Genomic DNA, 13080 nt, shown 5'->3' with positions numbered 1-13080 from the left:
TTAGCTGGATGGCTTTCGCAGATGACGTCAATTTATTTGACAGAACGCCATTTGGTCTGCAGACAAAAATTGACATTTTTGCTGGGTTTTGTATGCAACATAATCTCTCTACTAATGCACAAAAATCCAACATTCTTATATTTTCCAGCAAAAAAAAGGAAAGAGATGTACTTCTTATAATTGGAGTTTAGGAGGAAAATCAATTCAATCTAAATGGAGTCTTACATACTTAGGATATAACTTAACCACTACGAATTCGTTAACCACATGATACAATTCTCTCACAATTAAAGGAGCTGCTCTGATCGCTCAAATGAGAATTATTTTTAGCAACTTTTGCAAATTTTCATTGACACCATTAACAGATTTTTATTTACTTCAAGTAGAGTCTATTCTGCTATATGGATTAGATATTTGTATATTAAACTTAAACAATCATTTAAACAGGGTACAGGGACTTATTTGGAAAAAGGTATTATCACTTCCAAAAAGTCTTCCAAATGCTTGTATCAGACATGAAGTAGGTCTATCATCGCTAGCTAGTCGGTTCAAAGGGCGCTGACTCAACAACTTTAGGAAAATCCTATTACCACCGGCAAATTCGTTGTATGAAGATCTTGCACAAATGATAACTAATGAGTCTCTGAGTTCCATGGCTAGATTCAAAAACCAAATGCTTGATATACTAGCGGAATTGGGAATGGTTCAGTACGATCTTGTTTACCGACCAGGTCAGGTTAAGAAAAAACTTCTACAAATGGATTGGGTGTCTACTGGGAATCAACTAGCACATTACGTACAATTATCCGAATATGCCAAATTCAGACACAAACAAACGCCAAGGATTCATTATTTAAAGAGTTGCCCTAGTGAACGAGTTAGACCAGGGGTGCACAACTGATTTTGACAGAGGGCCGAAAGTACCTTACATGAGGGCTATAGTGGGCCGAAAAGTAAAAGTGGGCGGGGCGGTAGGCGGGACATGTCAGGAGGCTTTTTCAACCCCCAATTTGTATTAAACACATGGAAAAAGATATGTTTTTGAGGGGTAACGATTTTTATTGCATTTCAAACTTACATTTTGTACTACACATTTTCCATTGCTATCGTTTATTTCGATTTAGTTATTGTATATCGTCTGTTTAATTAAATTATATATATTTTATTCACCCTTGATTGGACATTCCGTTATTTTGGACTGCTATAGTTTGCTGTTTGGGTTACCCAAGAGGAGTATGGCCTTCGTTGAGTCAGGTTTCCTCAAAAAAGCAAAGGATGTACATCTCCTAACTGTGCCTGTTTTAGCTTTATTATTGAGTTCACTCTTGGAGTGCAACACTATGCCCCATGGCTCCCATCCCCAACCAAACACTATGTCCCATGGTCCCCTCACCCCCAACCAAACACTATGCCCCATGGCTCCCATCCCCAACCAAACACTATGCCCCATGGCCCCCTCACCCCCAACCAAACACTATGCCCCATGGCCCCTTCACCCCCAACCAAACACTATGCCCCATGGGCCCCTCACCCCCAACCAAACACTATGCCCCATGGCTCTCACCCCAACCAAACACTATGCTCCATGGCCCCCACCCCCAACCAAACACTATGCCCCCTGTCCCTCACCCCCCAAGCAAACACTATGCCCCCTGTCCCTCACCCCCAACCAAACACTATGCCCCATGGCCCCCTCACCCCCAACCAAACACTATGCCCCATGACCCCCTCACCACCAACCAAACACTATGCCCCATGGCCCCCTCACCCCCAACCAAACTCTATGCCCCATGGCCCCCTCACCCCCAACCAAACACTATGCCCCCTGTCCCTCACCGCCAACCAAACACTATGCCCCATGGCCCCCTCACCCCCAACCAAACACTATGCCCCATGGCCCCCTCACCCCCCTAACCCCCAACCAAACACTATGCCCCATGGCTCCCACCTCCAACCAAACACTATGCCCCCTGTCCCTCATCCCCCAAGCAAACACTATGCCCCCTGTCTCTCACCGCCAACCAAACACTATGCCCCATGGCCCCCACCCCCAACCAAACACTATGCCCCCTGTCCCTCACCGCCAACCAAACACTATGCCCCATGGCTCCCAACCCCAACCAAACACTATGCCCCATGGCCCCCTCACCCCCAACCAAACACTATGCCCCATGGCCCCCTCACCCCCAACCAAACACTATGCCCCCTGTCCGTCACCGCCAACCAAACACTATGCCCCATGGCCCCCTCACCCCCAACCAAACACTATGCCCCATGGCCCGCACCTCCAACCAAACACTATGCCCCCTGTCCCTCATCCCCCAAGCAAACACTATGCCCCCTGTCTCTCACCGCCAACCAAACACTATGCCCCATGGCCCCCATCCCCAACCAAACACTATGCCCCCTGTCCCTCACCGCCAACCAAACACTATGCCCCATGGCTCCCAACCCCAACCAAACACTATGCCCCATGGCCCCCTCACCCCCAACCAAACACTATGCCCCATGGCTCCCACCCCACCCAAACACTATGCCCCATGGCTCCCAACCCCAAACAAACATTATGCCCCATGGCCCCCTCACCCCCAACCAAACACTATGCCCCAAACACACTGAAGCATGCACCCATACAGACCTGAACCCCCCACCCCCCAAATCAACACACACACAAACATGCACCCATACAGACCTGAACCCCCCACCCCCCAAATCAACACACACACAAACATGCACCCATACAGACCCGAACCCCCCACCCCCAACTCAGCACACACACACACTCAAGCATGCACCCATACAGACCTGAACCCCCCACCCCCCAAATCAACACACACACAAACATGCACCCATACAGACCCGAACCCCCCACCCCCCAAATCAACACACACACAAACATGCACCCATACAGACCCGAACCCCCCACCCCCAACTCAGCACACACACACACTCAAGCATGCACCCATACAGACCCGATTCCCCCACCCCCCCCAACTCAGCACACACACAAACATGCACCCATACAGACCCAAACCCCCAACCCCCCAAATCAGCACACAAAAAACATTCAAATCAAAACATTCATACACATCCGACACCCCCCGACCCCCGCATCTCAACATACACACAAAATACATTCAAATACAAACATTCACACCCGGCCCACATCTCAACATACACACAAAATACATTCAAATACAAACATTCATACACACCCGACACACCCCCTCACCCCCGCATCTCAACATACACACAAAATACATTCAAATACAAACATTCACACCCCCCCACATCTCAACATACACACAAACTACATTCAAATACAAACATTCATACACATCCGACACACCCCCCCACCCCCGCATCTCAACATACACACAAAATACATTCAAACACAAACATTCATACACATCCGACACACCCCCCCACCCCCGCATCTCAACATACACTCAAAATACATTCAAACACAAACATTCATACACATCCGACACACCCCCTCACCTCAACATATACACAAAATACATTCAAACACAAACATTCATACACATCTGACACACACCCCCACCCCCGCATCTCAACATACACTCAAAATACATTCAAACACAAACATTCATACACATCCGACACACCCCCTCACCCCCGCATCTCAACATACACTCAAATACATTCAAACACAAACATTCATACACATCCGACACACCCCCTCACCCCCGCATCTCAACATACACTCAAATACATTCAAACACAAACATTCATACACATCCGACACCCCCCCCACCCCCGCATCTCAACATACACTCAAAATACATTCAAACACAAACATTCATACACATCCGACACACCCCCCCACCCCCGCATCTCAACATATACACAAAATACATTCAAACACAAACATTCATACACACAAACATAAAGCAAAACAAACCCGACACACAAACACAAACAGACCACTTACCGGAGACGTGCTGGAAGGCAGGCAGGCAGGTAAGCTGGAAGTCGCTGGAATCGCACTACGGCTGGCATGGTCCAAGGCTGAAATGCCTTCCGGCATCAAGCCTTATGGGCCACGCCAGCCGTAGTGCTGGCCCTCCATTGGTGCAGCACACGCGCATTACGTGGCTAGTAGGAGCGACGTGATGCGTGTGTGTGCTGAGCCAATGAGGGCCAGTGTTTTCACCGGCCCGGAAGACAACAAAGACTTTCCTAATGGAGGGCGGCCGCGGGCCGCCCTCCATTAGGAAAGTCTTTGTGCCTCGCGGGCCGGTCAAAAGGGCATGGCGGGCCGCAACTGGCCCGCGGGCCGTATGTTGTGCACCCATGAGTTAGACGAATGTTCATGAGATTTAGGTTTAACCTGTTTAATCGCCAGGAACGTACCAAGTATTGGAATGATAATCATGTAAATCCTTGTGATGAAGGATGTCGCTTTTGTCACAACCCTAATGAAATAGAAACCTTAAAACATCTAATACTCTATTGTCACCCTTTTGAAACTCAGCGTTTGTGTCACATTTGAGCAAATACTTGGCAAACAACTCAACATTTTCATTAGAACTATTTTGGTGTTTTTGTATGTGGGAAGATAGCAATACTTTGCTCATTGCGCTAACACATTTCTTATGTTTTATTCAAACAAAACTAGATGAAGTTAGGACATAGTATTATGCTATTAATTTCTAAAATGTCAGTAAGTACTCATTGTTCGATGTTGTACTATAGACATTAAATCTTGTTAGTCAGGATATTCTTCTAGTGTAATGTATTAGGTATTAATTTAGAAAGATCAATGTAAATTCTATATGTGATTTGAAATTTCAATGAGGGATACTCGTACTTTCTGTCTTCATTCATTTGTATTTTTCATCTTCATAAATTGTATAGAATTTAAGTTATAATGATTTATAAATGTATTTTTGTTTTTATAAATTGTAAAGATGCTTTGCATCAAACACAATTTTTAATTTAAAAAAAACTACATCTGTAAATGCACTGAACCAGCTGACCACCCTCCTTCGTCCTCGTTTCATTCTCTTGACCGGCCTCTGCGCTATGGAATGCTATTACATAGAGTGTGGGATAAGCCCCTGCTCTTGCTACTTTCTGCTCCTTCCCCAAATCCACCCTCGTTCTGGCTGCCACCATTTACCCCATGCGGATTGCCCTTTGCCAGTGGCATATCGAGCAGGGGCTGGGGGGTGGAGGGGCAATCTGCACCCCTAAAGGCTCTTTTGAGATCCTGAACGGGACTTTTGTCAGTGGGACATCTCTCCTGTTCAGCACCTCAATGAGGGTGTTCAATAGGAAAGGTGACCCGCCGGGAGGACAATGTGTGCTGAGCAATTCCTGCTCAGCACGCTCATTGTCCTGGCAGCAGGATACCTTACCCATCCCGAATGGGAGAGCAGTCCCGCTGCCAGGATAATGTCCCAAGGAGCTATGGGAAGCAGAGGGGCTCTCACATGTTGCTCTGTGTCAACAGAGCATTAGAATGTGAGCCATTAGGCACTGATGAGAGGCAGGGGGACTATCAGCAGGGACTTCTGTCTGTTTAGAAATGTGCATGGCAGGAAGTGACCAGCAGTGAGAAGGAAAGGGTGCATAATGCAGCAGGCTTTATGAAATAATTACTATGGCTTTACTGAAGGGGGGTTTGTTAGGCGCACATTAACCTGCATGATGCTATTGTGACTTTGCATGCAGGATGGGAAGAATAAAACTAAAGCCATACTCTTATTGCTCAACATATTTCTATGATGATGTATATAATGTAAACCTAATTATGACAGAATCGTTTATAATGCAATGTGCTTTTTTTCCAAGACATTGCTACAAATTATTATTTAAGCACATGAAATGCTGAGGGAAACCTTTAATCAACTAAACCATTTGACCAAAGTGTGTGATCCTGTGCAGATCATTTAATCACACTGCAGCTCTGTGGATTATTCACAGTTTATGTTAATATATCATGATGTTATTCAAAAAAGCCTGACTATAGAGTTCATCCATATATAACAATAGTGACATTTAGGTATTTTGCACCATAAAGTTATTTGCCACTTGGCTTACTTATGACAAATTATTCTGAAGTCACTTCCATGGTGTCTCCAAGTATCAAAGACTGATGTGATGTACTCTTCTTTGAAGTCACATCTGTTGGTGCAGCCCATATGCAAATTAGGAGGTCTGTATGTATTTTGCCCCAGAGTGCCTGCACAGAGCTCTAATAGATGAGTTCCCTGCATCTGCAATGATTTGCATTTTTTTGTTTGTTATGTGTTAAAATGCCATCTGCCAGTAATGTTACCAAAAAAGTAGAAGGGGCAGCGGTGGGCGGTTTGCGGGCATGAATGAGACCATATGGAATTGTGTGCACTCCATTAGGGGGTAAAGTAGCAGACTTTTTTCGTGCTAACCGCCCCCTCCCGCCTTCAATGCTGGATACTCCCCTGTCCTTTATCTATGCATCTTTTGCTCCTGCCGTAAACTATTTATACATTGGCAACATATAACGTTTTTACAAAATGGAGGCAGACTGATCAGCTCCAAGGGACAGAAACTGTGAAATAGCCTCCCACGTTTATTATGCTGACCAGAATTCTTGCCATACACCTCAACCTGAGCTGGTAAGGAAGGTGACACCCGCCACAAGCGTTTGATGTGGGAGGTATATATTTATAACTCGCCTGTACACAAGTGTTTCTAGGAGCGACAAGACAAGGAGTGGGGAACAGAAAGAGGACACAAGTAAATTAACTTTTCTGTTTATGTACCTTTGTCTTCCCTTTCCCACTCTGTCCCCGTTCAAAAATGACTCTATTGTGTATACAATACTACAGAATAAAATAAACCCATGAGAATGATGGATATCCTGGCGGCCAGCCACCAATACTGGACCCTGTGCTACCACCCAGAGTTCACAGCTGTCAGCTGGCTGGATGCAAAGCCACCCATTATTACCTGACGGCCTCTAGCGTGTGGCGCGCCGTGTACCGCCTTCATAATATATCTATAAACACGCAAAGCGCGCCATAGAGCGCTCGCGCGCCGTGGGCTGATTTGCAGCGTTAGGAACAACAGAACCGCCGGTTCCTGCTGTAGGGGTGGGGGGAGGGGTGCGTTTCACAGGTGCAGTGGCGCGTCCCAGGGAAATGAACCACCTGCCCATAGTCAGGGGCTGGGGAGCCTTTGTGAACCAGAGAGCGAGCTCAGGGAACCAGAGCATGGCACTGCACTGAAGAGAGGGAGCAGAAGCACTTGCAATCTGACGCCAAACAATTATGAATGGGAAAAGGGCGGCAACAACAGGAGCATGGGCTGACCAAGCGCTTACCTGTAGCCCCTGAGGGCCCCCCTCGGGATCTCTTTGTCTAGGATGAGCGCCTCCAGCCACTCGTAATCTCTGCCGGCCTCCATGAAGTGAATGTACTTCGTCTCCTAGGATACGCACAAAGGAACACTTTAGTACTTGGCTCTGCCTACAAGCGACCATTAAAAATGCACAAGAGCAGCTGTCAGTCATTGAGATCCTGCATCTGTTTTTAGAAGTGTGCCATGTTGGAGCTGCATAAGCCCTCCATTTGAGATGGACTTTTCCTCTCACCTGACACCTCAATCAAACACGACTGCAGAGGTAGCCTAGGCCCTAGGGGTTTGAGGACAACAACCCAACCCGGCCCTCCGTTTCAATCCTAATGTCCCCCCTTCTTGGTAGGGAAAGGTTATGGTCGGATGCCTCATGAGAACCTAGTCTCCCCCTTTGGCGCCAAAACCTGCCTCCACTACTGCCACAGCCCTCAGGACTCATGTCAAAGCCTTTATTTGGGATAAGCCTCACAGCGAACCTCTTGCAAAAAGAGGTACATAAAGGCTCATTTTCCTACTGGCGAAATGTATGAGGCATGCTTACAACTTTTCTGCATGCTTTTTAAATTGCACTGCATTTTATTGTGCAGCAGATCAGGGAAGCAGATTGGGGTGACTGCTTCCGCCATCCACACCAGCGCAGCCATTCCAATCTGTGGCCATTCCTTCCAACCAGCATCTTATTTTTATGTGTGCAGTAATGCACTGAACTCCTTTTCAAGACAAGACCAGAGGCTTACTATTATGCATTCACCTCTTTACTACAAACACCAACAGCAAAGAAAAAACACACTTTTAGTGTAAAAACAAGTTTTCTTCAAACACACTAAAAAAAATGTTGCAGGATTGACCCCAATCCAAGATAGAGAGAATGACACAGCGGAACGCTGCCACCTTCTTGGAGAAGTTGCACGTTGTACTCACAGCACTGATCAAGAAACAATGAAACAAAGACCTGCCTAACTCCATGGCCATACAAATACCCACCTGTTAGAGAGATAGGCAGACATTACTAATACCCACTCAGAGGACCCCCCCCCAAGCGCATTTATAAACTTTGCTTGCAAGAATACATAGGAATTATTCTCCTTTCTATCCCACACGGAGTGGAGCGGCGCAGTGCAAAACTCTAGTACCTCAATGTTCATTTACATGATGAACCATGTTGCATCACGACTAACACTTATGGATTATGCTGCAATCTAAATTTCTAAGCAATAAATGTAATGAATTACTACTGTATGTTATAACGAAAGAGTAACCAAACATAAGATATCACAACCAAATATTAAGAAACATCTTGGAAAATAGCCAGATATTGTGTAACTAGCCTAGAGGAAGCCATAGTTTGGTGAAACAAGAGGCCCGTGCACCAAGAGGTTATTGTTGGATGTTTGTTACTACATCAGTGTACAATCGCAGAATAAGATTGCACATGAATGCACCTAAGAGGGCATTGGTCGACAGACAGAGCACAGCATTAGGGCACATCAGTCCATCCATGTGACTGTTCATGATCAACAGGGACCCGCCAAAGAGAGAAAAGAGGGAACAGGAGTCCTGATAGGAAAAATCTCAGTTTTGCTGGGATTGAGTCAGAGGTCATTGGAGGTACACCCGGACTGGATAGCGGACAGGCAGTCTGGGATGACAGAGGAGGTTAGTAGAGAAGCAGAGGGTAGTCTGAAGCAGAGGTGGGTGCCGACTGCGTAACACTGGAAGTGCAGTGAGAAAGTGGAGATAAAGTGAGCAAGAGGAGCGAGATAGATGTTGAAAAACCAGGGCAAGAGGATAGATCCCTGGGGGACACCACCGGTGGAGATGAAGGTGGGTGAGGAGAAAGCACCCATGGTAACATGGGAGGGACGGTCAGTGAGGAAGGAGGTCAGCCAGTCCAGTGCCCGTTCCAAGATACCAAGGCTATCATAGAGCCGTTTTATGAGGATCGAGTGGTTCACTGTGTCAAAAGCAGAGGAGAGATTGAGTAGAATGAGAACAGCAGGTGAGTTGGAATCAATAGATGTCAACATATATTGAGGGTGAACTGTCCTTGATCAGTGGTGTGCAACAGATATGGTCCACTAGTGTGGATGCCTGACGTGATTACCATCGCATCCACTCAAGGGGATTACTGCTAGTAGTGCCCGGGTGTGATGGCTCTGACTCTGGGATTGCCATGTACATGATTACCATGAGACACAGGCAGGATAATCAATGTTTGGATTCATGAAATTTCCATTGAGAGACATCAGCTGTTGACGGGTTTGTCGAAGCATGGACTGCTTAATGGCTGTGTGTCCTGTCTGCACACCTGCTGTCCCTGGCCTTGTCTGATTGTCACCTGTTTGTGTGAATTTGGCGGTAAATGTGCTTCTTGTGTTGCGTTTCACATATGATAGGACCTGCATCTCCATGTTTGCCCATGCCTCCTGGCCCAGCCACAGGTGAGTGAGTCACATGTGGGTAGTGACTGTGAATGTATGTTCTGCTGCCTTGCATGTGGCATTGTCGCCTGACCTATGTTTGTGCATGCAGGTGAATGGTAGACTGATACTGCTACACACAGGGATGGGATTGGAATACTGAACAGCATTCAATGTCACAAGATTGCTGCATGGATGTGTTGAATGGACACATGTCAACAGTGAAAGCTACTAGTAAATACATGGCCCATTTCGTTGGTGCAGTTCGATGTGTACAGTAATGTTTAGTGAGAAATGTGTGTGTGAGTCAACTTTTTTACATGTTGACAACGTGTCTCGGCCCAAGACCGACCATCCCACAGTTATTGCTTCCCTCCACTCAAAGTCATTGCATGGCTTGCTTATTGCTAGTCACAACTGACAAAAAGCAGTGATTGCAAGTTGTGTTATTTAGTGCTGTGTAAAAACCTTCAATAGTGGAAGTGTGTGTGGTGTCTCCCGGCTGAGGGGCTCTCTGGCGAGTTGTTGGCCTGCGGACAGGCTGTGACACATGGGGTGGGCTGCCAGTTGCCTGCACAGCTCTGACCCTATCCAACATCTGGCCTGTTCTCCTCCACTAGACGCCTCGCCATCAGCACTTCAAGTCTGGTTGACATTCCCAGGTGTGCCTCAGTTGCATTCACGATGGTGGTGCCCAACCCGAATAAATCTTGCCACTGTTGTTTATGGCATCAAGCCGGCTGGACACTCCAGCAAGTTGCCTCTGTAGGTAGCGCCCTGCCTCAGCCACTGCCTAGACTATCAGCCACTGCTTCTCCAGGAGTCGAAAAAGCCACTCTGGCTGCTCCACCCATTTGCGTTGATATGCTACAACTTGGGTATGGGACTGACCTCAGCTCTCGACCCACATACGTTTCAATGGTCAGTGGATACCTTAGTGTACACTAAAGTATCAGACACTTAAAATAAGCATTGAGGTTCTGGCTGTTGGTATTTATCTCCTGCAGTCAGTCTTTCCTACAACACACAAATCCCCTTTATGAATCAGGCAGTGGGATGTGTGGACAAAATGCCACCGGCACTTTAATGAATGAAAGCTGGTTGGACCCATTGAACCTCTTTATGATTAATTCATACTGTTCTTCCATCACTTAATGGTATTTGTAGCGAGTCTCCCTAAGAGTGAGTGGTAACCCTTAAAAGCCACAGTAATGGAATAAGCACTGCCAATACTACTGCGCCAGATCATGAGCCGGCGCAAATACAGCTGACCGCAAAAGCAACAGCCACTATTACAGCCAGCGCTATCACAACGGGACCTATTACAGCTGGCCACACATGGTGCAAACACAGCTGCATCAGAAGTACAATATTCAGCAGTATTAATGCTGAAATCCGGTGCAAATACCACCGGAAACACAGCGCAGTTACTTCCAGCATCCAGCTGGAGGTAATTGAACACAGGTGCCTAAAGTGAAGCCACAAAGTGAAGCCACAGGTGAACCCAATCCACCCCAGAGGACTACATAAGACACATCCCTACCCCAAACACTGTTTCCAACACTATGCTGCCACTAGCCACTGTGAGCTGGGACAGGCAGCTGCTCATGCTGCGCCTGGAAGCAGAAAGGCAGGACAACCACGCCAGGGCACAGGGAATACAGGGGAGATTCTGGGGAAGGAGGAGAGCCCAGGCAAGGTGTGCACCGATCCCCAGGGTTAGGCCCTCACCCTGCCCCCTCACTGACAGCCAGTTAATCACCCTGTACCGTCTCAACATGGAGACCATAATAGAGCTTTTCAACACAATACAGAACGACATAGGGAGCAGGAGCAACATACAGACATCTGTGCCACCACTGCTGAAACTAGTGTCTGTCCTACAATTCCTTGGAACGGGCCCCTTCCAGCATTATGTGGCCATGATGCACAGCATGGCACAGCCCAAATTTTGTGCAGTGCTGGCCTAGGTGCTTGTAGGCCTCCTGCGGCAAGGGCAATGCCACATCTCACTGCCTACCACCCCACCCCATCTTAATGCCATGAAGGCACAGTCCTATGCCATTGCCCAATGCCAAATGTGACCGCTGCCCTGCTCTGTACCCATGTTGTGTTGGGGGCTCCCCAGGTCACAAAGCAGTGTACCAAAACTGCAAGCACTACCACTCCATGAATGTGCAGGTGACCTGCGACCCCAACCTCATCATCACCCATTGCTGTGCCTGCTACCCTAGTTCCACCCACGATACCATGGTCCTACGAAACAGTAAGCTGCCAGGATTCATGGAGAGGCACAGAGGACAATGGACATGAATAGTGGGTGAGCAGAAAAGCTAGCACACATGCACTGTGGGTCACATGCCAAAATGGGCGGGGTTTCGAATGACTACACAAAGACTGGCATGACAAGAGAATGCAAAATCTGCACTTGACCACCTCCCGCACCAATGTCACAGTACAAACCAGGGAGCATGCACAAATTGGACTTACCTGCAAGGAGAAGCAGTAGTACACATACATTATCAACCAAATACACCAACATGACTACAGGTACCACAATGCAACATGCACCCACCAAAGCAATGCAGCGAAATTGCCAAAATCCCACACAGCACAACATCTCTGCCAGTACCACGGCCATACACCCATGAGCGGGTAGCCCCCCATTGCCACCAGATGCCTAGGGAGGATCCACGGGGATCCCAGCAACATGCCCCATGCACCGCAAGAGAATGCCTACAACCATGCCCACAGCAGGACTAGTGTCTGCATTGAGCGTACCTTTGGCCACCTGAAGGCATGTATCCGCTACCTCGACCGTACCAGTGGAGTCCTGATGTACGCTCCAAAGAAAGTTGGGAACATTTTGCTTGTGTGTGCTATGTTGCATAATAGCTGTTTGAGGAGAAATGTTCTGCTACTCCCTGACGTGGACATGCCATCCCCATCCCCAGAGGATGAGGAAGCAGTGCATGTGGCAGAGGCAAATGCACGCATTGCCAGAGATGACGTGAGGGATGGGAGAATGGCATGCCAGCGACTGATAGACAATTTCTTTTTACACTTTCACATGGCACAAGCCATGCACCACTGTGTGGCACCATCCCAATCAATAAACATGGCAATGACACAATCAGGAATGTCCTCGCATTGATGAATTGGTATGGTTTTTATGGAATTAAGTGCCCCAACTATACTTGCTCCTCCCTCCCACCACCAACTCCCAAACATGCCCACTTATGGCAGTCAGTGTGTGTAATTCACAGTCACGGCCTCTTCCCCCAACCCACGC

At 47.5% G+C, this 13080-nt stretch overlaps 1 protein-coding gene across 2 annotated transcripts in view; it reads right to left on the bottom strand.

The window, feature by feature from the left end:
• The window catches only part of LOC138582917 (alpha-N-acetylgalactosaminide alpha-2,6-sialyltransferase 1-like), a 354669-nt gene that overhangs the window by 97018 nt on the left and 244571 nt on the right, over positions 1-13080 (bottom strand). For both annotated transcript variants that reach the window (XM_069654670.1, XM_069654671.1), the window contains exon 6: positions 7334-7437. In XM_069654670.1, the coding sequence (XP_069510771.1) occupies positions 7334-7437 (104 nt within the window). The remainder of the gene's footprint in view (positions 1-7333; positions 7438-13080) is intronic.

This window comes from Ambystoma mexicanum, chromosome 3q, assembly GCF_040938575.1.
Source record: "Ambystoma mexicanum isolate Mex_15411 chromosome 3q, UKY_AmexF1_1, whole genome shotgun sequence".
Taxonomy (NCBI): domain Eukaryota; kingdom Metazoa; phylum Chordata; class Amphibia; order Caudata; family Ambystomatidae; genus Ambystoma; species Ambystoma mexicanum.
The sequence above is the reverse complement of the archived record's forward strand: the minus strand, read 5'-3'. Positions and strand labels throughout refer to the sequence as shown.